The sequence below is a fragment of the Alexandromys fortis genome, unplaced genomic scaffold (assembly GCF_014885135.2).
Source record: "Alexandromys fortis isolate MF-2015 unplaced genomic scaffold, M_Fortis_MF-2015_v1.1 scaffold_9, whole genome shotgun sequence".
Classification (NCBI taxonomy): Eukaryota; Metazoa; Chordata; class Mammalia; order Rodentia; family Cricetidae; genus Alexandromys; species Alexandromys fortis.
In genome coordinates, this window is record NW_026067892.1 from 8,907,047 (window position 1) to 8,934,259 (window position 27,213).

Here is a 27,213-nt window from a genome sequence, read left to right on the forward strand (position 1 = left end):
GAAAGGCAACCCACTGACTGGGAGAAGATCTTCACCAACCCCACAACTGACAAAGGTCTGATCTCCAAAATATATAAAGAACTCAAGAAACTAGACTGTAAAAGGCTAATCAACCCAATTATAAAATGGGGCACTGAGTTGAACAGAGATCTCTCAACAGAAGAAGTTCAAATGGCCAAAAGACACCTAAGGTCATGCTCAACTTCCTTAGTTTATGAAGTTTTAATGGTGAAAAAGTCCCTGGCATAAATAAATGATGAATGCCTCAGGAGACAGGCAAGTTTAGGCTGGTAGAAATGTTATGTACTTGGCACCTGTGTGTATAACTTGGCTTGGAGTGCATCAATAGGAACAATTTACTTAATACATAAGTTATTTATTTAATTAAAAAGATCATTGTTTCCATATTCTATGGATGATGGGAGACTTTGTTTTGATGTGCAAAGTTTATTTTTTCTTAAAAGTTAAGCAATGGCCTTATTTAATGAATACTAGGAAGCATTAGAATGTAAATATCTTCCTAGCTATTCTGTTTATTGTGTAGATGTCATATGACACACGTCTCCTTTTGCCGACTGAATCTTGATTAAGAGTCTCAAAGAGAATGTTTACCTTTACTAATCTCACTTGATTTCCCCTGGAGTGCCATAGTGATCATTGTTTGATTTATAGTTTCGTACAGTTGATATTTTATTATATGTGAATCTTAAGTTGCATAAAATTACAAAGGATGAGAATTAACGAATAATAACTTTGGAGACCTGAGCAATATAGGATCAGTCTGTAAGTCTCTGCTTAAGCACTTTTATCTGGCTAGCCAATATAAAATCTTTCTTACCCACTTCTCTATAGAGAAATTTAATATGAGCTGGGCAGTGGTGGCACATGCCTATAAACCCAGTGCTTGGGAGACAGAGACAGGAGAGTCTCTGTGAGTTCAAGGCCTGCCTGATCTGCATAGCAAGTTCCAGGATGGACCCAAAGCTAAAGAGAAACATTGTTTTAGAAAACAAACCATACAAAAAGTTTGAATTTGTAATTTTGATTCACTAACATAGTAACAACACAGGCCATGTCTGAATGGAGCTGATGTCGCATCCACATTTTCCCTGCGAGCCTCATTCTGTCTCCTTTCACGTGGGGACAGTGGGAAGCACATGACAACAGTTAACAGACATTTTAAACAGCAAAACCACGAACAAATCATCAAGAAATCCTAGCTACTAGACCACCAGGGACATAGGTAGAGCTCAACAAAAATCAATTAAAAGAAAGAATAATTAAAAAAATCAAGAAATGTGAAAAAAAAAGCCACACTCAGTGAACTGTAAAGACAATTGCATGTAGCATGAGAGGAAGTATAAGACGCAGAGACCAGGGCTGAAGAACCCTGTGCATGCATGAGTCCTTTCCTGGTGTAGCGTCTTCCCTCTCTTGCTCCTCCCTCAGCACACCACCATTTATAAATGCACAAGTCAAGTTTCAGTGAGAACTGTTTGCCTGGTATCTTAGCTATGGTTTCTCCTACTGTGAAAGAGACACCATGACCAAAAAACAAGTTGGGGAAGAAAGGGTTTATTCGACTTATACATTAGAATTGCTGTTCATCACTGAAGGAAGTTAGGGAAGGATTTCAAACAGGGTAGATCCCCTGAACTAGGAGTTGATGCAGAAACCATGGGGGAGTACTGCTCACTGGTTTGCTTCTTGTGGATTGCTCAGCCTGGTTTATTATAGAACCCAGAACCACCAGCCCAGGGATGGGACTACCCACCATGAGCTGGATCCTTTTTTATTGATCACTAAATGAGAAAAGGCCTTACGGGTAGATCTTGTGGAAGCATTTCCTCACCTGAGGTTCCTTCCTCTCTGATGACTCTAGCTTGTTTCAAATGATACACAAAACCAGCCAATATGTCTTTTATCTGGAAACTCTATTTTTCCATTTGGCACCCCTTTCCCTCCATCCCACTATGATAGAAGCCTAGTTCCAGACAAGGACCCCATGAACTTTCTTTGTTCCTAGATAAACTTTGCTGGCTAAGTTGATCTCTGCATTCCCCACTTTTCTCCATCCTCCATGTTTTCCCTGCCTGTGACCATCTCCACACAGGCCCAGCTCCAGTTCAATAGCATCTTTGACTGGTGAGACACTCGTTTTCTCTCCCATCTCTCCCTTTGCCAATGCCATCTCTGCACCCACAGACCTAGCTCCAGACTTCTGGATTTGGAGTCATCTTTGCCTGGGCCAGCCAAAGAGCTCATCCACTAGCATTATATGACCTAGTTTAGGTCACTCAGCTCATGCACTGGCCTATTCTAAGGAAACCCAGATTGCCATATCAGATACGCAATTGAAGAAATAATTTCACATGCCTGGGTCACACTACAAAAATAATGTGACCAAAAGTACACCCAATTCTTTAAAAAGCATAGCAATGGAATTAAAAACACATATTCACAGATAATAACGGTAGGTGACTTCAACACCCCAATTGATATTTCTCCAATAGACATGTCATCTGGACAAAACATAAAGAGAAACATCTTATATCAAATGGACCTTGCAAATATTTACCAAATGCTCCTCCCAACACCAAAGAACATACATTCTATTTAGCAACACACAGAAGCTTCTCTAAAATAAATATACCACATCCTGAGACAGCAAACAAACATGACAACAAACATAGTAAAGAGAGGAAAACATAAGTACATCCATATGTATTGTCTAAACATTATGTAAGAAAACTTAAAATCAACACCCAACAAAAGCCTGTTAAGTATAAACATTACTAAACAGTAAACGAATCAAAGAAGAAGCCACGAGAGAAATAAAAACATTCCTGAAACTAAATAAAATTGAAAACACAACCAACAAAAACAACAACAATCCTCTGGAAAATATTAAAATAAGATCTAAGAGGGACATTTATAGCTCTAAGTGCCTACATTAAAAATCAGAAAAAGCACAAATAAATGGCTCAGTGATTACAATTCAAGGACTTGGAAAAACAAAAACAAATCAAACCCAAACCAGGCAGATGGCAAGAAATAATAAAAACTCAAGCAGAATTTAATGAAATAGAAACAAACAAACAAAACACAAAGAATCAACAATTCTAAGAATTGGTTCTTTGAGAAGGTAGACAGGAACAAGATTCTCACCCCAGCTAAGCAAAGGAAGGAAATGGAGAGTCCTAATTAGCAGAAACGGAAATAATCAGGGAAACACCGCAGAAGACACCAAGGAAATTCAGAATATTATAAGGCAGTTGTTCTCAATCTGTAGGACCAACCTCGAGAATCTACACAACCCAAAGTGGTCGCAGATCAGGTGTTTACACTATGATTCATAATAGTAGCAAAATTATAGTTATGAAGTAATAACAAAATAATTTTATGGTTGGTTTTATGTTTGGGAGGTCACCACCACGTAAGAAGCTGTTTTAAGAGTTGCAGCGTAAGGACGGTTGAGCGCCATTGGTATGAGGGAATACTATAAAAATCTATGCTTCATTATAGTGAAAATCTAAAACAAATGGATGAATTTCTTATTTCATTCAAACTACCAAAGTTAGACCAAGAAGAGCTCATCACCCTAAACAGATGCAAAAAGATTATTGCAGAGAGAAATCTCCTTTATACTGATATGAACAATTTTTAAATTTTTATGATACCAAAACAGGCAAAACAACAAAAATAGGTGAATGGGTTTATATGAAAATAACGTTATGAATGACCAATGAAGCAGAATAATGAGCTCTGAAATAAACGTACATATTTATTTTCAAGTAAGTTTTGAGTATGGTACCAAAAATACACTTTGGGGTAGAAAGTAAAAAAAAAAATTGGGGTAGAAAATGTTTCCTGTATAAATGATGTTGGAACAGTGGATGTATTTCTGTCTCTCTCTGTCTCTCTGTCTCTGTCTCTCTCTCTCTCTCTCTCTGTGTAGCAGAGAATGCAAACCAGAGGTTTAGCTGTAAGTCCTAGAATGAGGGATCCAATGAATCCCTTGCAGTTTCACACAGATGACTTGAAACTCATCATTCTCCCTACAAATTTCAAAATTGGCCTGAGGTACTTAGAAGGGACACTTTGGATCTGTAGTTCAACTGCTTTCCAAAGAACAAATACATCAATCAATACATTTGCTGATTCAATAAGATATGGTGTCATTCCTTTCCTAATTTATCTAAGATAAGAAAATTTATAACATGACAGGAAAAAATTAAATGAATGTTCATAGGCTCAGGAACGGAAGAAAAAGAACTAAGTCAGAAGGAAGGCTTACTCTTCCAAAATTCAAGATTTCAGTTGGAGGTGCTGAGTCACTTGCTTCAGAAAAAACACTACCAGAAAAAGCCTGGCAGAGAGTTCTCTGAACCATAAAAGAGCATTTCAGAACGATGAGAACGTAACTGTAGCATGAAGAAAGGGCTGTGTCTATCACATATCCACATAGGAAAAACATTCAGCATTTAGTCTTTCCACCTTGTAAATATTAAAAACAAATTTTTGTATACCATGGATGAAAATGTTTATTACAAGATAAAATTCTAGGAGAAATAAAAGATAGTATTTCCACAACATTGTAATTGCTAATGAATTATTCAGTGAGACACATGGCACATAAGTCAAGAAAATACTCAACACATTTGAGTAGGCTGAAAATAACAACTTGTGAAAATCCATGTTACAGATTGGTGGAGATTGCTGCAGTAATACATTCAGCAAAGTTATTCATATACAGGAAGTATTTTTCAAAATACCCTCATAATTCAGTAGAGAATGGCAGACCCTAAGATAGGATAGTTGTTGAAATGTCACTATAGTCGTCAAACATTTAGGAACTTCTCTTTTTAACCAGCAACAGGAAATCTCTATTAAAATGTCAGTAAAACATGTCTATACATTTACCAGCTTGGTTAAAATTAGAAATTGTGAAAATACCAATTTTCTCCAGAAGGTGGAGCACGGTGAATGCTGTTGTTCTGCAGCAGAAACAAATTTTCCTAATCACTTAGGAAATTTATGCATATCCTATTGCTTGCAATTTTCTCTTTAAACGATTTAGTATTTACAAAAAAAAAACGAGTACCCTCACACCCCATATAAGAATATACATAGGTAAGTGTTGATAGAAAAAAATTAAAAGACCATCCATGGTCAAGGAATGGAGATACATCACTATGGTAGAACAGCTGCTGAGAATCAAACGCCCTACTTCAATCCTCAGTCCTTCAAAAAGTCAACTAAGTACTAAATGAACCACGATCAGATCACTGCACACTTTGTTGCTGCACAATCAGTGCGGATGGACCAGCAACATAATGGAGAAACAGAAGCCTGCACATGAAAGGAATGTATGATATACAACTCAGTTTATACTATCAAAGCCAACGAGGATGAAGATGTTAGGCCACCATTCACAAGAGTTCCTTCCCTATAAAGGGGATGGCTTGGGAGGTCAGGCTCTGCCCCTTTATTGGTTTGAATTAGAGTAACACTCAGGACCTTGGAAATACCACTGAAGTAAAAAATAAAATTCATTCATTTATGACATCTCTGTAATATTTCAGAAGTACGCTTTAGTATAAAGCCTTTGTCATTAAGTATCAATATAAATACCAAAATGATGACGTGTGATGTGATATGGTTCTTAGAATTTGCTTCAAAGTGACATTGCTAAATGAGGAACACAATAAAACCAGTTCAGTGCTGTTGATTGCTGAGGCTGCAACTGCTATTGATCATCATACACAAGAAGAAATTAATAAGGATTTGAACAGGTAACAAAAAAATCACAGTGAAGGTGAAGTTATTTTTGTTCAATATGTCTCTCCTTTCTGTTCATGTCAATTCAACCTTTTCTTGGTTCTCTAATATCAAGATGAAAGATTAAAAGTCAAATGTATGTGAAGCATTCATCAGAATGTGTGTTTTTAGTGAATTCTGGAATTTTACACTCCCGGCAGAGTGTTGATATTGGAATTTTCTTTCCTGGTGTCTCTCAAAATATGTCCTTCTAGTTGGTCTCATTTTTGCAAGCAAACTGTGGTGTGAAAACAGTGACTTTAAAGAACTTTTCAAAGCTGCTGCTTTGCTTCTGCGGATTACAACAGAGACCGCAAAAAGCAATTTTGATACAAATATACTATTTACCCACAAAGGTACAACACGCTGGAAGTGTCCACTTGCTATAAAACAAATGCAAAAAGCAAAAGGAAAAATCAATAACACCAACTTAATAAAAATGCCACTTCAAAACTCCAAAATACAGAAATGGTTCTAAGGAATAGGAGCCCAGTGCAACATAAGCGGTAAATTGATGTCACAGTGGGCATTATGTGTAAGAACATTCTATTAAAACCGTCTGGCTTAGGATTACTGAAGCTAGTAAAGAAACATCAAGCTGAGCGAGACAGCCCTGCCCAGTGGTTAAATACCAGGCCTTACTGCTAAGTATACTGCATTAACTAAGTGATTTTATTTGTTACATTTTCCTCACAAAACAATTTCAAAGACTATATAAGATAAGCAATGCCTTAAATAATATATAATCCCACAACTAACAGGTAACACTGGCATTGTGTTTTGAAGGTGAAAAGTGTCCCCTATGTTTATCTGTTGTTATTGGCTAGAGGTGTTATATTTGGTTATGACTGTGGAATTTTTTGGAGGTGGACCCTTCTGGGAGAAGGTGGTTTCCTTGGTTCTGGCTTTGAGGTTTTCTCCCTTCTTCCTGAGAGACGCAATGTGCCTAGATAGCCTCCTGCTTTTGCAGCCACGCCTCCCCCACTCGCTTCCACACGCTTCCCAAGACTGGGAAGATCTGGAGTCATGTAGCATAACGACAAAACATGTTATCACATGTAAAGTCACTCTGTTCTCACTAAGAGAACAACATTAAGAAGCCAACATCTTCTCGCAAAGCATGGTATTTCCAGATATCAATATAATTTCTGTGGTTCATGGCATTAGACAGACGGTGCTTGACAGTTAACCTCAAGGAAATCTGCTCAGCAGAAGGCAATATGCCGCACATGTTGTCATCACTCTCGAAAGTTAGGGATGCTCCCTGTCAGTCAACAAATCCCTAGTCTTGTGAGTAATCTCGTGCATCTGTATAGCACGGGTTTGACTCATTTGTTAGGATTTATGTATGTATTTACACTGTCTTGGCCACAGAGTGGCCAGATACTTGGCTAAACGTCATTCTGCATATGTATGTGACAGGTTTCTGAGTGAGATTATCAGTAGAAATGTGGAGAAATTAACATGTCTCAATTATCCTCCTCAGTGGGATGGGTCTCTTCCAAGTCACAGAAGCCACGAATAAGAGAAAGGCGTGAGAGGGGGAGAAGTACTTCTTCATTCTGTCATTGAGCTGGGGCAGGGCCTCTTCTGATTCAGACCTGGACTGGAGATAGGGTGATTTCCCGTGTGTATAACATATAGGCAGACTATGCGTTCTCTTTCTAGAAATACATATTGACATGTGATGGGCGTAAAGGGCTTCATATGTGCAGCTTGCTATTCCCCAGTATAAGTAGCTGTATGTTTTTATGGAACATTTGACAGATGATCATAAATGACAGAAATTGCCATGTGCTCTATATCCAGCTATAGAATATAAGTAGACAGCATTTATTGCTACATATTTACTATATCATAAAAGTGTACATTAGCCTTTATCTATAAGAGGGGATGATTGTCTGACCAATTTTTCTCAAGGTCATCAGAGTGAAAATTTTAAACAGTCTAAGTGTGAAAGAAGAAACAAAGGTACTAAAATAATAAAAGACATAAATGGGGATATTGAGGATGCTGAATTTAAAAAAAAAACACGAAGGATATGTCAGTAGTTAGATTTGAGTTAATAATAGTGGGTACATGTTTTAGTTATTAAGAATGAGCCATACAGATTTAAGAAGCTACTAATACAGGAGCTTGTATGAAGACTTCACGGTGCCTTAAAATAACATTTATGCATAAATTGTTCTTATAAAATTATAACAAGAAAGCATTTCTATTATGTTTTTCATCATAATAAAATCTAAGATATTACCATATTGTTAGAAAATTAACTTTCTAAATAATAGAACTTTATGTTAATTTAATTTAATAAATATCATACATAGTAAATCACAACTATTTATCATTAACCAAACAAGCTGTTTTTGAAACTGAGAGAAGAGTAAAAGAAAGAAGAGAAATGTTCCCAGACCTTTTGTTTGTGTGTGTGGTTTAACTTGCCTGAAATTCCATACCTGATTCCTGCAGGTGAACAGAATCATTAAAATAGTTTATTTTTATACAGTCTAAGTATAGATGAAGTGGCTATGGATATGACCCAACACAAGATATAAATTTACTTAAAACACTGAGAAGACTTTTTGTAATTACTTTATGGTTCAGTTGTGTGGTTTTCCAATGCTAACTTGACACACGATAATGGTGTCACAATATCTATCACATGTAGTAAGTTTGCTTGCTCTCATACTCGATTGGCAGAATGTTGGACACACTTTGTGGTCCAAGACAGTTCCTACTCATCCAATGTGGCTCGGAGAAGACAAAATGTTAAAATTTTCAAGGAAGGCTTTAATTAAAAAGAATCTCAAAATTTTACCACCACTTTAAAAGGAATATTATATGAATGCAATAACAGTTAGGATTAAGAGTCACAAATTTGAAAAAGAACAGGGAGGAGTATATGGAAGGCCTGGAAGGGAAGAAAATGAAATGTATTATAATATAAAATTTTCCAAAGAAGAAGACAAAGATAGGAAAGAAAAAGAAAGAATATTAGATATACATTGGTGTTAGAGCTAGTACTAAGGATGTGATCAGCCAAGCTGACAGGAATAAGTATAAATGCATGTAAGGCTAAACAAGACATCTGATTAAGCAATTGTAACTCTTAATTAATTCAAAGAGGATAAGTCCTTTATCAAATGCCAACAACTACACAATGCTCATCTTGATGAAGGGGCCCTTTCATTACTGCATAGACATCCCCTTGACAGTATGACATTCTATAGAAAAGGCTATTAAAATTATAATACATACAATTACCACATAAGTGTTATATCTGATAAACTTGTCCTTATAACCAACTGCATTTAATGCTGTGCTGCCATCGTCCTATGGTCTACTCTGTGCGCCACAGTCAACCAATCACAAATAATTATTTTAGTTGCACTATGATGCACTGCAGGGAGACTCCAGGTTGTTAATCTGATAGAGTTTGAAAAGAATGGGAAATGTGTTCATGTTAAGAGAAACCTATGTAACTTAATCCACGGTGCCGGTATTCATTTTACATAGGTTTCAACCTATTTGACTATCATGCTGTGCGAACCAGTATTCTTTAGTTTTTAAAAACAGAATGACTAGCAATATAACTACAAGTCTTGGGACCTAGGATTATCCTAACATGAATAAGGTAGTAATAGAGAAAATATTAATAATTTCATGATAAAGTTGCACGGTGAAACATTGACACATAGGTAATTTTGATAACTATTTCTGGAAGTGTGTTTGGGTGAAGATGGAGAACACTGGATGCTGGGTAGTTACTGTAATCGCCCCCTACCCATCAGTGGATTCACGGTAAGGTCCTTGCCTCCATTAATTTGTCATAACTACCTTAAAATATTTTGTTTACTCTTTTGATGAAAGGACTAAGTCTCTTATAAACTAACCTGCTTTCTATCTTTACAGACAGAAAGTGTTCATTCAGAAACTTGGCCCTACCTTGTGAGCATTCCAACTGCTCTTTTCTTACAGTAATTTAGTCACAATGTTATTCTCTTAGCAAATTGTGAAGTTAATAGGAATAATTACTGATACAAATATGTTAATTATCCACTCCGTAGACTTTCTGAAAACATGATTTGAAGACATGGAGAAGCAGTGTGTATTTAATTTTATTATTGATATTTTCCTAGATATGAAAGCCTTGTCATTTTTTTTACCTTGATAATGTATTCTTGAGTAAAACTTCAAGTTTTACATTAAGAATCTGAAGCACATAGAATAAAACAGAACTATATTTTAAAATAAAAAAAATCCAATAAATTATAAATAACTCTATCTTCATTGAATACCCAGACTGGGTGCACTTGTAGCTCCTTTGTAAAAATCTATACTACACTTCCTATATAAACTTTTGCTGGATATATTATTGATTTATTTTAGGTAGGTAAAAACAAAGTGAACTAATGGTTCCTAGAGAACCTATCTACGTGATTAGTTTTATAGACACTAGGAGATTTCCAAAGCATTTGGTCCAATGCACTCAAGGCTAACAATGTAGAACCATTACAGTAATTCCCTAACTTTGCCCAAAATTGTGATTGTAACTACCTTTAAAGTTCAAAGTACAATATAATTAAGAATGAGTTCAATTAAAATTCCATTTTAGCAAGTACCGTGACCAGTAGCTCATAGTTTAAAACAAAGTCATTTTATTCTCATGAACTCACAAGTTGGTTTAGGGAAACAAGTCAAAAACTTGCCCAGACTTGAACTCCATGCCTCTCAGCGAATTTCACACACTTAGAAGCTCATTCCAAAGCCATATTTCATTCATGGATATATCAATTTTTAAAGTTTATTATCCATTTGCTGTTTGATTACAAAAATAATTTTTAAAACATTGAATTTTTCCAGTAAACTTGGTAAATTCACTTTAAAGTAGTAATTCATCTGTAGATATGTTCGTTTTCTGAACAGTCTACAACATTTATGTGATTGGTGACTTTTACGTTATTTTCTAAGTATATGAGTAATTTGTCATCTGTTTTCATTGATTTTAAGCTCAAATGTAAGGTGTATATAACATATTTCATTTGATTTCAGTCATTATTGATGTGTTTATAGATCTATAGATACCAACATTTGGTAAATTCTTATCATATTTTATATCTTTAAAAACTATGAGTCCTGTGCTCGCTAAATAAAATATTTCATGTGAATGAACCAAAATAATTTTGCTAAGTTCTTTGCTTAAATCTTCTATTTAATTGTGCTTCTTTCCCTCATCTTTTTCATCCATCACAGAGAGAATTTACACACTAGTTTCTATAACTTCTCTAACAAAACATACAAATTTAGAGTCTTACATAGAATTATGGTCTTTTAAATACAGTTATGATATGATAGCTAGGACGGCAGTTACAAACGGCTGAAAACTAAGCAATGTGTGATGCCCGGTTTTTCTACAAAGACTCTGGGAACGAATACACACCCAAACTCATCTCATATGGCCGCAATTGGTTGGTTAATTTTGTCATTTAGAACCGAGAAATGAAATTCCTTGGTACTCCCGAGCAATCAGAGTGTATCTCCACTGGGGCTTTTATATGCCAACTTAACAGCTAACAAGGGTGACTGGGGACTTAGTATGCCATCTTAATCTCTTCTGCCTCATTTCTCTCCTGTCTTCTGACCCTACCTAGTTCTGATTGTAGACAAGCAAACACTTCTTATTCTACCTAAATATAAGTGTACATACATCTCTGGAGTCTAGAGTAGCAAACATCTATATATCATATATGTACAGATATATGAGCATATATAATATTTAATGCTCAGACCCTGGTAATGATACCCACTGCCTATTTCACAATTTGCCACTCTGTGGTAGGAAGTTTTGAAGTCTTCTTTTCTCTATTTTTTTAAATAATGAATTATTATGAATGCCACTCTACAGCATATTCCTCCTGTCTACTTGTTACACTGGCTCCTCCCTTTATTGTCTAATAGCAATGATTCTGTTCTCCATTTTCATGGATACCAAGTTTTCATCTTCCATTCATGAAGAAGGGTTTGTTGCATATCTCTTTCCATGCCTGGTTTATTTCAATCAATTACCTCCTGAGCTGTTTATTTTGTTGTAAATTACAGGGTTTCATCATTTATGATTGAATAATATTCAGTTTTGCATGGAAACTACCTATTGTTTTCCACTTATGCGTGGATAATACAGCAATGGATTTCACACTTTGGCTATAGTAAATTTGTCAGAATAAACCCTGGAGGCTAGGTATGTCTTTGATTCACTGATTTCGTTTCTGTTTGTTAAAAACTCTACTTTGAACAGCTGAATTTTACCATTGTTCTATTTTTACTTGTTTTGGGGGATTTTTCTTACCGATTTCCATGATGATATTTGCTAATTTTCATTCCTACCAATGGTGTTCACATTTTCCCCGTCCCACCTCCTGATCACCATGTAATTTCTCATCTATTTGAGAACAGCCATTATAATAAGTATATAATATTTATGGTAATGATTTTACATGTTGTTGAAAATTAATGGTACTAAAAGTTTTCATATTCTTTTTGGTCACTTTTGCACTTTTCTTGGGAAGCATCTGTTGATGCTTTCCCCAGGTTTCAGTTTTTTATTGTTATTAGTATTACTAGGCATTAAATTATCTAAGTTCTTAGTCTATACAACTTAATTCTTCATTAGTTATTTTTTCACTCTTTTTACATTTAAAATCATTTTTATGCACTATATTCTGATCAGAGTTTCTCCTCCCCCAACTGTCTCCACTCCTTCACCCATGAACTGCATACCCTCCAGATCCACTGTGTCAGGCAGTTTTCAAGTATTTCCTGTATCCTCTCTGCTGCCTGTTCTTCACTGTGTGGATGCTTTCTTTGATGTAATCCCATGTGTCTTTTCTGCGCAGCACAGCCTTTCCTGACATTTTGAAGCTCTTTTCTCTTTCCTTCTCGTCCTTCTCTGTCTTTAGGGTGACTCTGCCTGCAAGCCATTACCAGCTTCATACTCACAGGCTGTTCCCCGGGATAATTGTTGATTAGTCAGTAGCGATGGGGAAGCCTTTGGGATCTGTCGATGTAAAGATGCAGGGACTCCTGCTCTTCCATGTGGGATGGTTTAATTCAAAGTTCGGCTTCTGTTCCACACAAGGAAAGCAAAGGAGAAGGAACCCTCCTTCAGAGGTCTATATACTTTCTTTAACTTCTATTTTCTAAGGTTTTATTTCATTATAGAAAGCACATGATAAGATTTTATGTCTTAACATATTGAAGGTTTTGTGATCCAATGATTGCAAAATCTTTTAAGGGTACATGGTTGGGCTGGGCACCAGAGTAACCTAGGAGATTCCCTCTGGTTGACTTTAATAGAGTAAATCACACCTGCAAAATTCCTTGTGCCAGGTCAGGGTCTTTTGGCGGATCCTTTCATTCCAGTTACCTCAGAGTTTTAATTTTTTCTGATTATCGATTTTTCTATTTCTGATTTCATTCTGCCAGCTTCTACATTATCATGAAGTTATGTGTATAGGTACAAATGCAAATTTATTTTGTAATTTGGATTTCAATCGAATATTTGCCATTGTGAAGTTTTGCATATTCATCTGTAATTCTTTTCTCAATTTCATCTGATTTTAGAACATTTATAATAGATTTTTGTGTGTGACTATAAAAGGCAAAATTTCCTGAGGAAATTGGGATCATGGGGATCATGGGAGAGGGAGAAGGGGAGGGGAGAGGAAGAGAGTGGAGCAGAGAAAAATGTATAGTTCAATAAAGTCAATAAAAATATTAAAAAATAAAATGCTATTTTTTTATGTACCGTTTATGGGTGTTTGCGGCATCTATATCTGTGCACCATGTGTTTTCTGTACCTATGGAGGCCAGAGCAGGGCATCGTATCTCCTAGAACTGGAGTTATAGACAGCTGTGAGCTGCCACGTAGATGCTGAGAATCTACTCTGCATTCTCTGGAAGAGTAGCCAGTGCTCTTAATCAGCCTGTCATGGCTGTCCATATGGCATGTCTTCTTCCATCTCTTTTTATTTATTTGTTTCAATAATCCTGATTTTTATTATCTTTTCTTTCAAACATATATATCTGATTTTATATTTAAACATATGCTGAAAATATGTCTGTTGAGCTGTTCATGCTGTCTACTTACATTAAAGTAGTTATTGATAGATGTTGGTACAAATTCACCAACTACTTAAGTGTGTGCTTTGATATGCTAGTCTGTTTTACCTTTTTCTTGCCTGAGTGATTATTTGTTCATGTGATATAAATAATAAATGATATGAAGAATATATATATATATACATAATTTATTTCATTTATTTTCTAGGCAACGAAGGCTTTAAAAATACTTGTCAGTGGCTGTCAGTCTTTCACAGGCTTGTAAGTATAGTGTTTAACTATTTCATATATATTCAAATGGAAATCACATATGTACATATTCATGAGCATGTTTTATTCAGTCAATATTTAGAATTCCTCACATGTCTATATTCTTACTTTTCTTATTTTTACTTACTAGCATATCTCATTAGAAACAGGGGATTCTTTTATTTTGTATGGATGGATATAAAGGTGATTAGTTACCATCCTTAAGACACACACTGCACAGGATGGCGAATATGCCAAGGCAATAGCATAGAAACTTCTTGACGTGGGCATTAAACTACTTAGGTGGGGGAAAGTGCAATCCCCTTGCCCTTTTACATGCTGTATTTCAATTGTGCAGGAAATTATCTATATATTTGTAAGAGGGAAAAAAATTACTTTCGTTTCTATGACTCCACTCTCTGTCAGCCTCACAATTTAGCTCTCCATGCCATGTTTTTGATCACAATGTTGGGAGTTTACCAACACGACAACTCATTGTGGGCAGTAGCTACTAGGGTGTAGGGTAAGAAGTTATTTTTACGGGCACATATTTTATAACATCCCTGTCCCTGAATTTGTTTTCAGTGTTTCCCTGTAGAACAAGTTGTTGTTTCGGGTGTCACTTATGCTAGACAGAAGGATCTGCTTTTAGCTTGAGCATAGAACTTAAGATCTCTGAACTTCAGACTTATAATAGAGACAGTTGTGAGTCCAGGCTCTCCTGCTTTTGCAGGGGCAAGAGAGACTTTCTGCTCACTGAGTGTGAAATGTGTATTGTCATTATTTACTAATCACAGATTTTATTCCCCAGCTGCAATGGATTGTGTAAAAGTGTAAAGACTGTTCTTTCAGAGACTGTCCACTTTATTTCATACACTTAGGCATACTAAGTGACTAATTTGATTTGTCATCCTTATGTCTCTGACTTCCACATATGAGTTCTTTATTTTCTCATCTCAGTAAACTTGTACTGATTTAAGAATAATTTTGGTGAATTTTAATTTTACTTTGAAATAAAAATTCAATTACATATTTTTTTTCCTGTCCTCCTTCCAACTCCTTCCAACCCTTCCAATGACCCCCCCCCCCTGAAAATCTTGATCCACCACTGACTCTCAAATTCAAGGCTTCTGGCCTCTTCTTCTTTACTTGTTGTCATATCCTAAGTATATAAAATGATATTCTCAGTCCACATAATGTAACTTGCATGCATATGATATCAGAGTTGACCACCTGATATTGAATAACCAGTTAGGATCTTATCCATGGGAAAGAGTATTATTTCCCCTTCTCAGTATTTTTTAGTTGCCTGTAGTTCTTTGTCTAGGGTTGGAGGCCAGTGAGGTTTTCCCTGTCTGTGTTAGCATGTCAGTTGATACTAATATCGGTCCAGTATTGTTTAGACATCCAGATTGTTGAGATTCCACGGGTATAGCCTCCATAAGATTTCTAACAGATGCAATAATCTCATAGCAGATATCCTGTTCCCTTGATTCTTATAATCTTGTTTGCAACAATGCATCTAAGTACAGTGTAATATTTACATTTTTAAAAATAAATTGCTAATATGTTGCATGAATTTTTATGTATTTACTTGTATTTTTCTGTCTGTTATTTCGAAAGGAATTTTGGGGGTGAGATATATGTAAATATGTTTTAAGAGGTAGAAGGTACATAAAGAAATTTAGGGTATAGATATATGTACTTTTAAAGACATTATTGTTGATTAAGTTTATATTCTGAATTACCTTAAGAATGAAGTACAATTTTATGCTTCAGTTTAGTTTTCAAATCAGCCAATATAACTACTTAATGATATAATTGTCTATGGTTTGTTGAGTTGGCAGTTACCTAAAGGGATGAAAAATCCTTGTATTGTCTTATGTTTTGCTTTCAAGTAGGAGGTTATACCATTTGTCATAATCATTAGTTAGAATTTAAATAAAATATTAGTGATTTTGGTAAATTTTTGACAAACTACTAGAAAAAATGCTTCTAAAGATTATTAGCACCTAGAATTCAAAATATTTGTAAATGTACTGATTGTGATCAAAATTACATCTAACAGTACACTAAGTATAAGCCTTAATATTTATCTCTGGTTCACATATACAAAAATATGCTTACCCCAGTCTACCTCATGGCCTATTAGTCAGTAGTGAAGCAAAGACCAAAGAAGGTTTTAGGTTTGGAAGTAAACTCTAATGTTTCGAAGTCATTTTCTGTCACTGTAGATACTGCTCAGGACTCAATATTTTGATCTTAGGAGGGAAAAGGACTATCTGAGCTTGGAAAGTCTCCTTTATAGATCTGTGATTGTGATTTTATTCGTGTCTTGCACTTTTTTGCAGTGTCAAATAAGATCACATCAACAATTTCTTAAACCCTGAATGACTTTTAAATCCAGATTTTTAGTATGTCAACCTTGTACTAAATGAGAAAATAGAGAAATATCTTACATGTTTATAATCTTGGGCAGAGCGAAATAAATTCTTTTAAGTTTAGAGGTAACACTGTAGATGGCATTTTGCATTCATATGTATATACACAAATATAAACATATACTCACACACACATATATACCTACATATATACATGTATAATATATGTATAAACACAAACATATGCACATATTCACATATACACTTATACTTATAAATCCAAATTTTGCCTCCTTAGAATAGTGACTTTCATCACAGAACTACTCAGATAAATGAAAGATGAAACAGCAGAATTTTTCACTTGATATTTTAGACAAGTATAAACAAAGCCTTGATTAAAAAAAACATAAATATGAATCACAGTTAGCATTTGAAAAATCAGGGGGAGTGGGTGTGATCATCAAGTGCACAGTCTACACAACCAAATACAGATTCAGTGGATCCGGCTTATCTCAGCTGCCAGTCACACACAAAACACTGAACAACTTTGCGGAAGAAACTGGGTTGTTCGAAACAATGGGCAAAAATGTCCCGTGTCCCTACTTTACGTCACTCAGTTATCCAGGTGCTGTGTGAGTTTAGGGTCCAAATAAATCAACGATCGGTAAATCTGAATCCTCTAGGAGAACATGGTTTCAGGAAAGCAGATCCTGAACTAATTCTGATGACAAAGGAGAAAGAACTCATTGGACAGAACATAGGCCCGGCAGTGGAGATGCCTGTGAGACACGAGGAATCGGTCTGAACAAGGCGAGGCACCATTAGCCAAAACGTGGGATGAGAAGAGCACGGACAAATGATGAGACTATGCAGGCCTTGAAGATTCACTAAAGGAGCCGGCCTTGCCCCGATGGCAATGTGAAATAACGCAGTCTCTGAGCAGCAGAGTGACGTGAAGGGAACCGTATCTGAGAAGTATTATTCTGCAGCAAGACCGTGAAAGGATCGTGGGAGAGACAGGAAGTAATCAGGAAATACAGAGTGCTCTGAACATTGAATTAAGAGCGTTTTAAATTTCAGTAAGAAAACACGAACACTAGAGGAAGCAGGAAGAAAACGAATGTGAACTAAAACCAGATTTTTGCATAAACTGAGCTTTGCCTAAGATAATTCGCCTATCAATTTCTATCAGCCAAGCCAGCAATCAAAGAGAGCAAACTCTAACTCAAATGTTGTACTTCGGATATTGAAAAAGAGAACATTTAAAATGAACTTTGAGGCAGAGGCATGGGAACTAGTGAGAATCTGTGGCTACTGCAGGACCTGATGCAAGAGTTTCAAAGACAGAGTTAGGCCCTGACCAACATGCTGAACTTTTAATCTTCAAGCACTTTAAAGAAATATTATTTCACCATCTGTCACTTAATTTTACCCCATGTTTACAAATAGGAGTTTTTACCAAAGCAAAACATGTTTTGATTGATTTTAGAGATTGCTGGGCTGAAAGTATGAATTTTGTGTTTATATACAAAATATACTAATGATTTCCTATACAGCATATGTATTTTAGAGAGGAAAACCTTTTGAAGAAAAGAATAGTTTTATATGTCGAGTGTAGTTTTTAATAGCAAAACTTAATTTAATTTCTATGTGTCTATATTGTATGTTGGAAGTGATATTATAATTATTTTGTAAGCATTTTCTGGCTTAATGTCTAAAACAAAATTAATAGAGAAACCATTACTTAGAAGATTAGAGGGATGTTTGGTTAAAGGCAAAAATAAGACAATAAAAATTAATTTTTAATAAAATCAATAATATCACTTTTAAGATATTTTCAAAACACCATCATTGTTTATATATAAGAATTTGTAATAAAAATAAGACAGAATAAGGCCAGGAAGTGGTGGCATATGCCTTTAATCCCAGCATTTGGGAGGCAGAGGCAGGAGGATCTCTGTGGGTTCAAGACCAGCCTGGTCTACAAAAGCTAGTTCCAGGGCAGGCTCCAAAGCTACACAGAAAACTTGTCTCGCAAAAATAAATAATTAAATAAAATCAAAAGAATATGATTGTGGTTTCAGTTTGAAGTTTATGAGTGTCATAGAAATGTACTTTAAAATCTAAGAAGCCTCTACTGGGCTCACTCTTGTAATTTGAGTCTTGAGAAGGTGAGGCAGAAGGATTGCCATGAGTTTGAAGCCAGAGGGAGATAGATGTCTTGTCTATGGAGTGAGAATATTTTAAAACAACAAAATTAAAATATTATTATTAATAATAATAAACATTAGTCAATAACTCTACATAGTTTCACAAAAATAATTTCTTCTGATGCCTAGTGAGATCATTTCATAAATCTGAAGACATTTTGCCCAATGCTTTTCAATAAACATAAATGTCAGTAGCATGCCTTGAGTTTTCTCAAGATCTCCTTTCAATATATTTTATAATAAAAAAATAGTCATTTTCATTTTTCTATGGCAACATGAATTTCTGGAATGCTATTATAAGCTACTAGAATGCATTTTTATAAGTTTTAGTTCTTACAGTACACTCCTATTACTTCTAGTTCATGTTGGTCATTATTATAATGGAATCACATAGTTTTATAACATAAGCTAACACATATATCAACACAAGGGCACAGACCTCATTCACTGTGGCATAGTAGCTTTCGTGCTTGAATGTGGGTGAGTTGTCATTCCTGTCCCGCACCACAATGCGTACTTCGTGATAGATAACTGTGCCAACCTTCTTGTTGACACACTGGACTTGCACCACGATGGAGTGTATGTTCATTGGTGGCTGCAGGAAGAAATTAAATCTTTTTAAACACAGTTTTGGTCAGGGTCTGAGCACTGAAAACACACGACCACTCATTACCAATTCAATTACTCTTTCTCTTTGTACTATGACAGACTTGGGGGAAAAACAGTGTTGCCCTGGTTTAAAAGAGAAGATAATTGAGATTATTCTATTATTTAGTTTAATATCTAAGCATATAAGGTTTCAAGTACTATTATCATCATAGAATTTTGCTGATGAAAATAACCAAAGATCAATACTGAGGTTTGCTGGGCCAAATTTATTTTCTTTATAAAGTCTGAAAAAGTAATCGCATTAACTTTATTTTTTCTAACAAAATATCAATAAACTTCTGAGGTATGAGAGATATTATAACAGTTTGTTCATTTATTCATTATGGGGACAATATTGATAAAATTAATATGAGAAATGAGAACAACTCACAAACCAACCAAATTGAAAGTGCACATGTAAACACATATACGTTGTCTATGCTTCATCTCTTCTATATGCACCACTTTCTATCACATCAGGCTCATCCACTTTTCCCTCTATTTTGTCAGAATAATCCTTGGGGAGCTCTCTCATCTTAAATACCCTGTCTCCACCATGCCTCATCTTTCCAACCTCTACTATCAATTTTTTGTTTACTGTACTTCTCCTTCCCAACTTTGTGTATTCTGTGTTTTATATGAATGTTTCAATCTGTGACCCTTGATGAGACTGCAAGCCCCCTCCAATCATGGGGTGCTATTATAGTACCCTAATTATACCCTCCACCTAACAGCTGACCTGTGCCTGGGACAGATGAATAAAGGCTGTCAGAGCTAAACCACCTCCTTCCTCATGCTGCCTCCAGAGATACTGTCTGAATGACCAAGGGAAGTTTACTACATCTCCGGTGCTTACCTGCTTAACTCTGACCATGGGATTCCAATAATGTTAAGGAGATGCTACTACAGTTGTCATAAACATTCACCCGTAAGTGGGAACTTAGTAGAAACAGTTATCGGATATAAACTATATCTTCCAGTTACTAAACAATGAATTCCTAACACCTTAAGCTTTTATTCTATATTTATAGTACATTCGGCGTTATCTTTTGTCATGTTTTAGAAGTCCATAATGAACAATTTATGATTCATCCATTTGCCATGTGCCATAGATCGCTGTAACATCTTTTTCTGTCTATCGGTAGGGCTGGTTTTACTGGCCATCCTCCTTCTTGCTCTTGACCATATGCCCCGTGTCTGACAATTCCTAAGTAGATCACCATTGTACACAAATCAGAAAATTGCTTTATAATATGAGCACATCTGTGCTGATCAAAAGTAATATGCTGAATCCATCAACAAAAATAAAGTAAATGAAATCTATACAATATAAAGTAGTAATTCTGGATTATTTGACAAGCTACTTAAACTAATTGATTGACAAGTTAATGATGCCTGGGACTGAGGAAAGCACCATGTAAATAACTACATGCCACACATGGAGACGAGAAGAATGCTGTAGTAAATATGTTTAAACTGCAGCAAAATAGTATTTGATTAGAAGGGTCTTTAATGAAAACAAAGACAAGGAGAACAGAACGGGTAAATGGCAGCCTCCTTAAAATTAGCTGCGACACCATTCTTTATTGTGATGTCACACTGGCATCAACGTGAACAGTGAAGTCATGTTTGTAGAATATCCGAGTGACACAAAAATCACAGGAGCAGATAATAAGCACCATGGCTGAGAATAAAATCGTCTCAATCATTTACCATAAATGATGTTGCAGTTTTGCAGTAACACATGTAAGCCCCCAAATTTGTATAAGCAAAAATCACCTAAATACTGTAAGTGAGTACAGACATTAAAATGAGCACATACCGATGAAAGAATGATAGCTAAGAGCTACTCTTACATGCCAAAGGCAGAGGTTGGAACACTAATGTAAACCCTATAATAATTATTAATAGCAGAATCATAAGAACTTGAGATAGTAGATTCTATTTTATAGGTGAGCAGGGAATAGAGCAAGTACATTTTGAGAAAATTTGGCAACTTTCAGAAGTAAGAAAAGACAAAAGGTTGCCAGTCTAAAGAGTTTTATAAGAGGGCTTCTTAATAAAACATCATCAAATGCAACAGAGAAGCCTACCATCAAACTCACGCTGAACACCTTCAAACTTCAGCAAAAGACCAGTTTTAAAGGACTGAGTTGTAGAGGAAGAATCCCTGAAAGAACTTAAAGAACCCCTGTGTCTTTATTTCCAGCCTTAAACAGATGCTTTAATGGGCTAGTAGAGGAGACCCTGTTCCTTTTAATTGTAAAAATAAAAACACTAGAGTAAGTATGCCCACTGTTATTCGTGGCAAACCGTTGGAAGACAATCAGGTGAGTTCTATTTGTCTGGCATCATTCTTCTTCTAAATATTTCAAGAGAGACTCATGAAACCACCTATCTTCACTTGCAGTTTTACATGGGACAGTAGCTCTGGGACAGAAAGGTCACAGATTTTCAAAGGGATTTAAATGCAGTATATGTGAAGCCCCTCCCTCAGTCCAGCTGATTACCTGTAAATTAGATATAATCAAGTCACCTGGAATTGCTGCCATTCTCAACTTCAACTCCCCATGCAATGCTTAGTGGCATGGATGAACTTAGTAGGCAATAAATTCCAACCACTGTGGATTACGCTGAAGTGAAGAGTTCCCTACGGCTAATATTTAAGGCACAGTGTAATTTTGTATTGAAATAAATTCTATTCTCCTGTACAGAAAAGTCATAAATACATCAAGTACAGTCGCACTGAGTTGATTAATCAGAGTTTGGGGACACTGTACTGCTTGTGGCAGTGTTGGAGAGTTAGGAGAGTTAATGCTTACAGAAGGGTTAGGGGAATTTTGGCTCAGCTTTCACAGCTACTGGCAAAAGTCAGCCATAGGAATTCTTTGATAATCTTTCTTCCATACTGAATTCTCTTTACTTGTTCTATTAGTGAAACAAACATGCTGCATATAAACTGTGTTGGATGTATATTTAAAATAATCACATCCATATACACCCGAAATTCCAAATGAAACCATTATGGAGTATTTCAATACCATATCTGCATGTCTCGCACCTCTGTAGCAGGAATGAAATGAATCACCCCGTTTATGAAGTTTATCTATGGAAAGTAGTATTGGGGTATTGGGAGGATGACATAAAGAAGAACCATTGCAAAGTGCGTAGGATTTTGTAATGAAAGAAGATGGGAAATTAGCCACTTAATATAACATGCACAAAAGAAGTCATTGATGCCAGCACTGTGAATTGTAACCCTCCTCTGTGGTAGAAAAGGAAGTTACTATTTTTAGAAACTATTACTTGAAGATTAATGCTTTGAAGTTTCATTGCTTAAATGAAAATATTTTTTTTGTGCAAACCTGTAAGACTTGATCTTATTTTTCATAGAGTACTAAGAAGTGTGTCAAATTCTTAAAGGAATGAATGGTTTTGTCATGTCCCCTTACCTCTGCCTGTGGATTTACTTACTTCATCAGCAGAATAAAGAATTATTGGTGTTTTACATAAAAAGGGAAATAATAAAATGTGTTTTAGAAATATATATTTCACATTTCTGAGGCCTGAGGCCTGGTCTCAAGGCCACACACATTGTAGGCAAGCAGTCTACCACTGGGCTATATAGTTCAGCCCTGAAAATTATTTTCAAATGAAGAAATAGAGGAAATGACTGCCTAATGTTGTCTACTTCAAAAATTGAATTTAATAAATAATGATATATTATAGGAGTTATTTAAGAAATAAAATGCCAATTTGAAAAACCCTAAGAATTTATAGATATTTCATAGTTTTTAATAGTATTATATATGCCAAATTCTAGATTGATTAAAATTAATATGATTTAACCTTTGGATACTAAGGAATAGTCTTATAAAAGTTATATCAAATAGGTGTAAATAATCATAATGAAGATAAAACAGACTGGTAAAGATTATGAACTATAGAATATGTAATTACATACCAGTATCAGATTTATATTTTTGTAGCATTTATGGATCTGTGCCTTGTTACTTGGTGAGAACTCATCCCTTGTATCACAAACATGGTAGTAAAATAAAAAAAAAAGAAGAGATGAACTTGGGATGGAGACAAAAAGAACTTAGAGTTGAGAGGAGGGAGTAAAAATGGCTAGCTGATCTCTATGGAAAGTCTGCCAGTTTTCTGAAGAGGATCAAATGCGAAGGAGTGGATTGAGGGAGAGGAACTTAGGGGGAGAACTAAGAGGAGAGGCTATAGAGAAAATGTTGGTTGAGATATAAAAACAAAAATAGGTAAATAAACAAAAGTTGAAAAAATGGAGAGTGTCTATGTTCAAGATAAAGTGTTTACAAAGATGAATTTCTCAAAGAATTTAAAAGATTTTCAATCAAATCTTTAGCATCTATTTAAGTTGATGGTTGAGAGAGCAGTGAGGTTGTCCTGGGTTCCAAATGAGAGGAAAGAATACTGACAAACAACTGATACTGATGGATGTAGTGGCAAACCTAATCAGCGATTTGGCCATTCATTACAGCTGGCCCAGAATGGATAAAACCCTGGTGCAACTCTGAAGTTCAGAAAACAGGAGGCGTTGGGTTCTCAGGTCATCACTGAAGTTCGGAACACAGAACGTCCTGGGCTCTCTTTGGTCATCACTGTCTCTGACCAAGGGCTTGCAATCTTTGCAACAAGTTTTGAGATACACATTGTATGACTGGAACAGATCCAGATGTCTCTTAGTAATCTGTTGATTATGTAGCAACAGTGATCATTTCATTCTTTATAGTGATTAGGGAATACTGACTGGTCTTATGATATATTTTGGTCTTTCAAAGACTCTTGAATTTCTTAATATATATACTGATTTTTATTTCTGACTTGTGATTTTATAGTTTCTCCTGTTTAAGAAGCAAAAACCAAGCCAGGGGGTGGTGGCGCACGCCTTTAATCCCAGCACTCGGGAGGCAGAGGCAGGCAGATCTCTGTGTGTTCGAGGCCAGCCTGGTCTACAAGAGCTAGTTCCAGGACAGGAACCAAAAGCTACGGACAAACCTTGTCTCGAAAATTCAAAAAATAAAATAAAATAAAAAAAAAAAAGAAGCAAAAACCAAACTGAACACAAAGGAAAATAGACAAAAAAAAAGATTGCCAAATCAATGTTTGAAAATTAACGAAGAGTTCATATTCATTCAACCCCTTAACAAATGTTTTCTAATCAAATTCAAATATTTGGAGCTTGGTAATTTTTTATATTTTCCTATGAAATGTTTATTAAAATAATTAGCCTATTTTAAAACTTTAAATTTTGAGATATTTTATTTACATTTAAATTTACTTTGTGCTCTACATAATCATGGTTCTACAAAGATGGAATCATGAATTGCTTCAGCGAGCAGAGAGCACACGACTTGACTTAGACTTCTATCTCAAAAAAACATTTCCATTATTAGCAGCTTAAAAAGCAAATATAAGAAGAAGCACATTTGGCATGGCCTTATCTCTCTTCTGTGTTATAGTTCATTCAGACAAATGACTGTTTAGTTGGTCTTCATAACAACAATTTGAAAAAAAATCAATAAATACAGTCAACTTATGAACTGGGTATTCATTACAGAAGAAAGAAACTTGGACGCTTTCCCTCAAATTTATAAAAATACTCCAAATGAATCAAAGGTCTGAAGGCCCAGTTTCTAAAGCCAACTGCTAAAATGAAAGAGTTTTGACATTGACCTTGAAGGCATTGGCATGGTGACTTCTTTTCATGATAATATTCCCCAAAGCAGAGGAAACAAAGGCAAAGTCTTACAAATGGGTATAGGATACATCAAGCAAGAAGATTTGATATTGCAAAGGAGAAAACCAACAGGGCAGTATAGGTTTCATTTGTTAATAGAATAGGAGAAATTGCCAAGTAGTTACCCCAAAATGTTAATATCAGGATATATGAAGAATTCAAAAGATTCAATATGACAAAAGTCCAAAAAACTCAAACAGAAATATGCAAAAATTATGAATAGACACATCTCAGAAGAAAGTTTAAATGGCCAAAAAACTTTTGAAGAGGTGATAAATTCTGTCAGTTTAGTTATCATGGAAATGCAAGTCCAAGCCTCACTGAAGCTTCCCTCAACTAGAATGCCTCTGAAAAAGAATACAAAAGGTAACAAGTGCTACTGAGAATTGAAGAGGGACTGCTCACACCCTTTTGCTGGGGAGGCAAATTAATGCAGTGTTGGAAAAGTGTGGAGCTTCCGGGAGCCTGGATCTAGCACAAGGCACAGCTTATCCCCCTTCTGGATATTTGTCAGAGGAAAGATGGCCTCAACATATCAAAAAAAAAAAGTGTATGTCTGCTGTGGAATTACACTCAGTATTCAGAGTAAAACTACTGATTTACTCTGGGTGTTTATTACAGAGCAGTGGATAGAGAAAATGTGGTACATAGGCACAACAGAAACTTTCCTTAGACATGGAAGGAAATGACACTCTATCACACAGCAAAACTGAAGGCCTTAAAGGACTTTATGGTGATGGAAATCAAGTTAGATAGGTGAAGAGACGTACTGGTGCTCTCTCAGATATGAATGTCCTAGATATGGTAGGTTGGAATTGAAGATAGTGAGTACCAATTGAAGAGAAGGATAGTGACGGTGGGTGGGGGCTGGCAACAGAGGCTGGTGTTCAGGACCACAATTTAAACATTGTTCTTCCTATAAGCTGGTTTGTGTGTGTGTGTGTTTGTGTGTGTGTGCTTTTTACTTGGATTTGACATTAGAAATTGTATACATGTATTGAAATATCACACTAAAATTCACAAATGCGTGTATTTAAATATACAAGGAAGGCAAGGAAAACTGTTACTGTGGAACTGGGAGGTGTGGACATCAAAAGCTAGAATAACAGGTGACAATAAGGAATACAAAGGCAGAGAAGAAGCTGATCTGTGGGGAAGAGGGTAAAGGATGCGTAGAGAAAGACAGACAGCATCACAGGGGCCCAGACCAAGAAATACAAAAGCAGATACACAAAACCACTGGGACCAGGATCAGATCGGCTTCTTCTGGAAATACAACAGTTTTCTAGAAACATTTATTATGATCTTAATATTCATTATTGTTAATACTCACCTGTATCTACTTGTGTTTATTTGATATAATTTTTCTGCTTTATTGGCCAAAATATTGATTTTTTTTCAAATCTTAGGGAAGTATTATGGTATGCCTAAAATACAGGAGATTTGTGTCCTCTAAAACATGTCTGTAGCAGCTTTTTTTCCTTTAATGTACAGGTACTCTAACTTTGTTCAAATGAGTTGTTACAGCTTTTTAGTAGAAACTGGTAGCAAGGAATATGATTAAGAATAGCCACTGGTTAGTCTGACCCAAGACCTTCACCCTACACTGCCACTTCAGACCCATGTGGGGATCAAAGTCACTTGTTTTCTTGCCTTGTCTGAAGAAGAACCCTAACCCCTCACCATCCACGCACCCTCCAGGCCCAGACAGAAGCCACATTGCTACATGCATTGAGTCCTTGCTGAGTCTCAGTTACCTTATCATATTTGCTGCTGCTGATATTAGATATGAAATCCCAAACATTCTACCACAAAACTTCTAGAGATAATCAAAAATTTTAGCTAAGCCATATCATCATGATACAACATCAACTTACAAAAAAAACCTGTCGGCTTTTTATATGTCAATAACAAATATACTGGGAAAAGGGGTTCATGGGAACTCTTTCATCTAATAATAGCTTAAAAATATATCTCCGAGTAATCATAACTAATGAGGTGTTAAGCCTAT

The 27,213-nt window shown here is 35.7% G+C and overlaps 1 protein-coding gene across 1 annotated transcript in view; it reads right to left on the reverse strand.

Annotated features, from left to right (window-relative positions):
* Pcdh15 (protocadherin related 15) overlaps positions 1 to 27,213 on the reverse strand; it is an 864,688-nt gene that overhangs the window by 320,677 nt on the left and 516,798 nt on the right. The window contains exon 7 of the mRNA XM_050142799.1: positions 19,218 to 19,373. Coding sequence (XP_049998756.1) covers positions 19,218 to 19,373 — 156 coding nt within the window. The remainder of the gene's footprint in view (positions 1 to 19,217; positions 19,374 to 27,213) is intronic.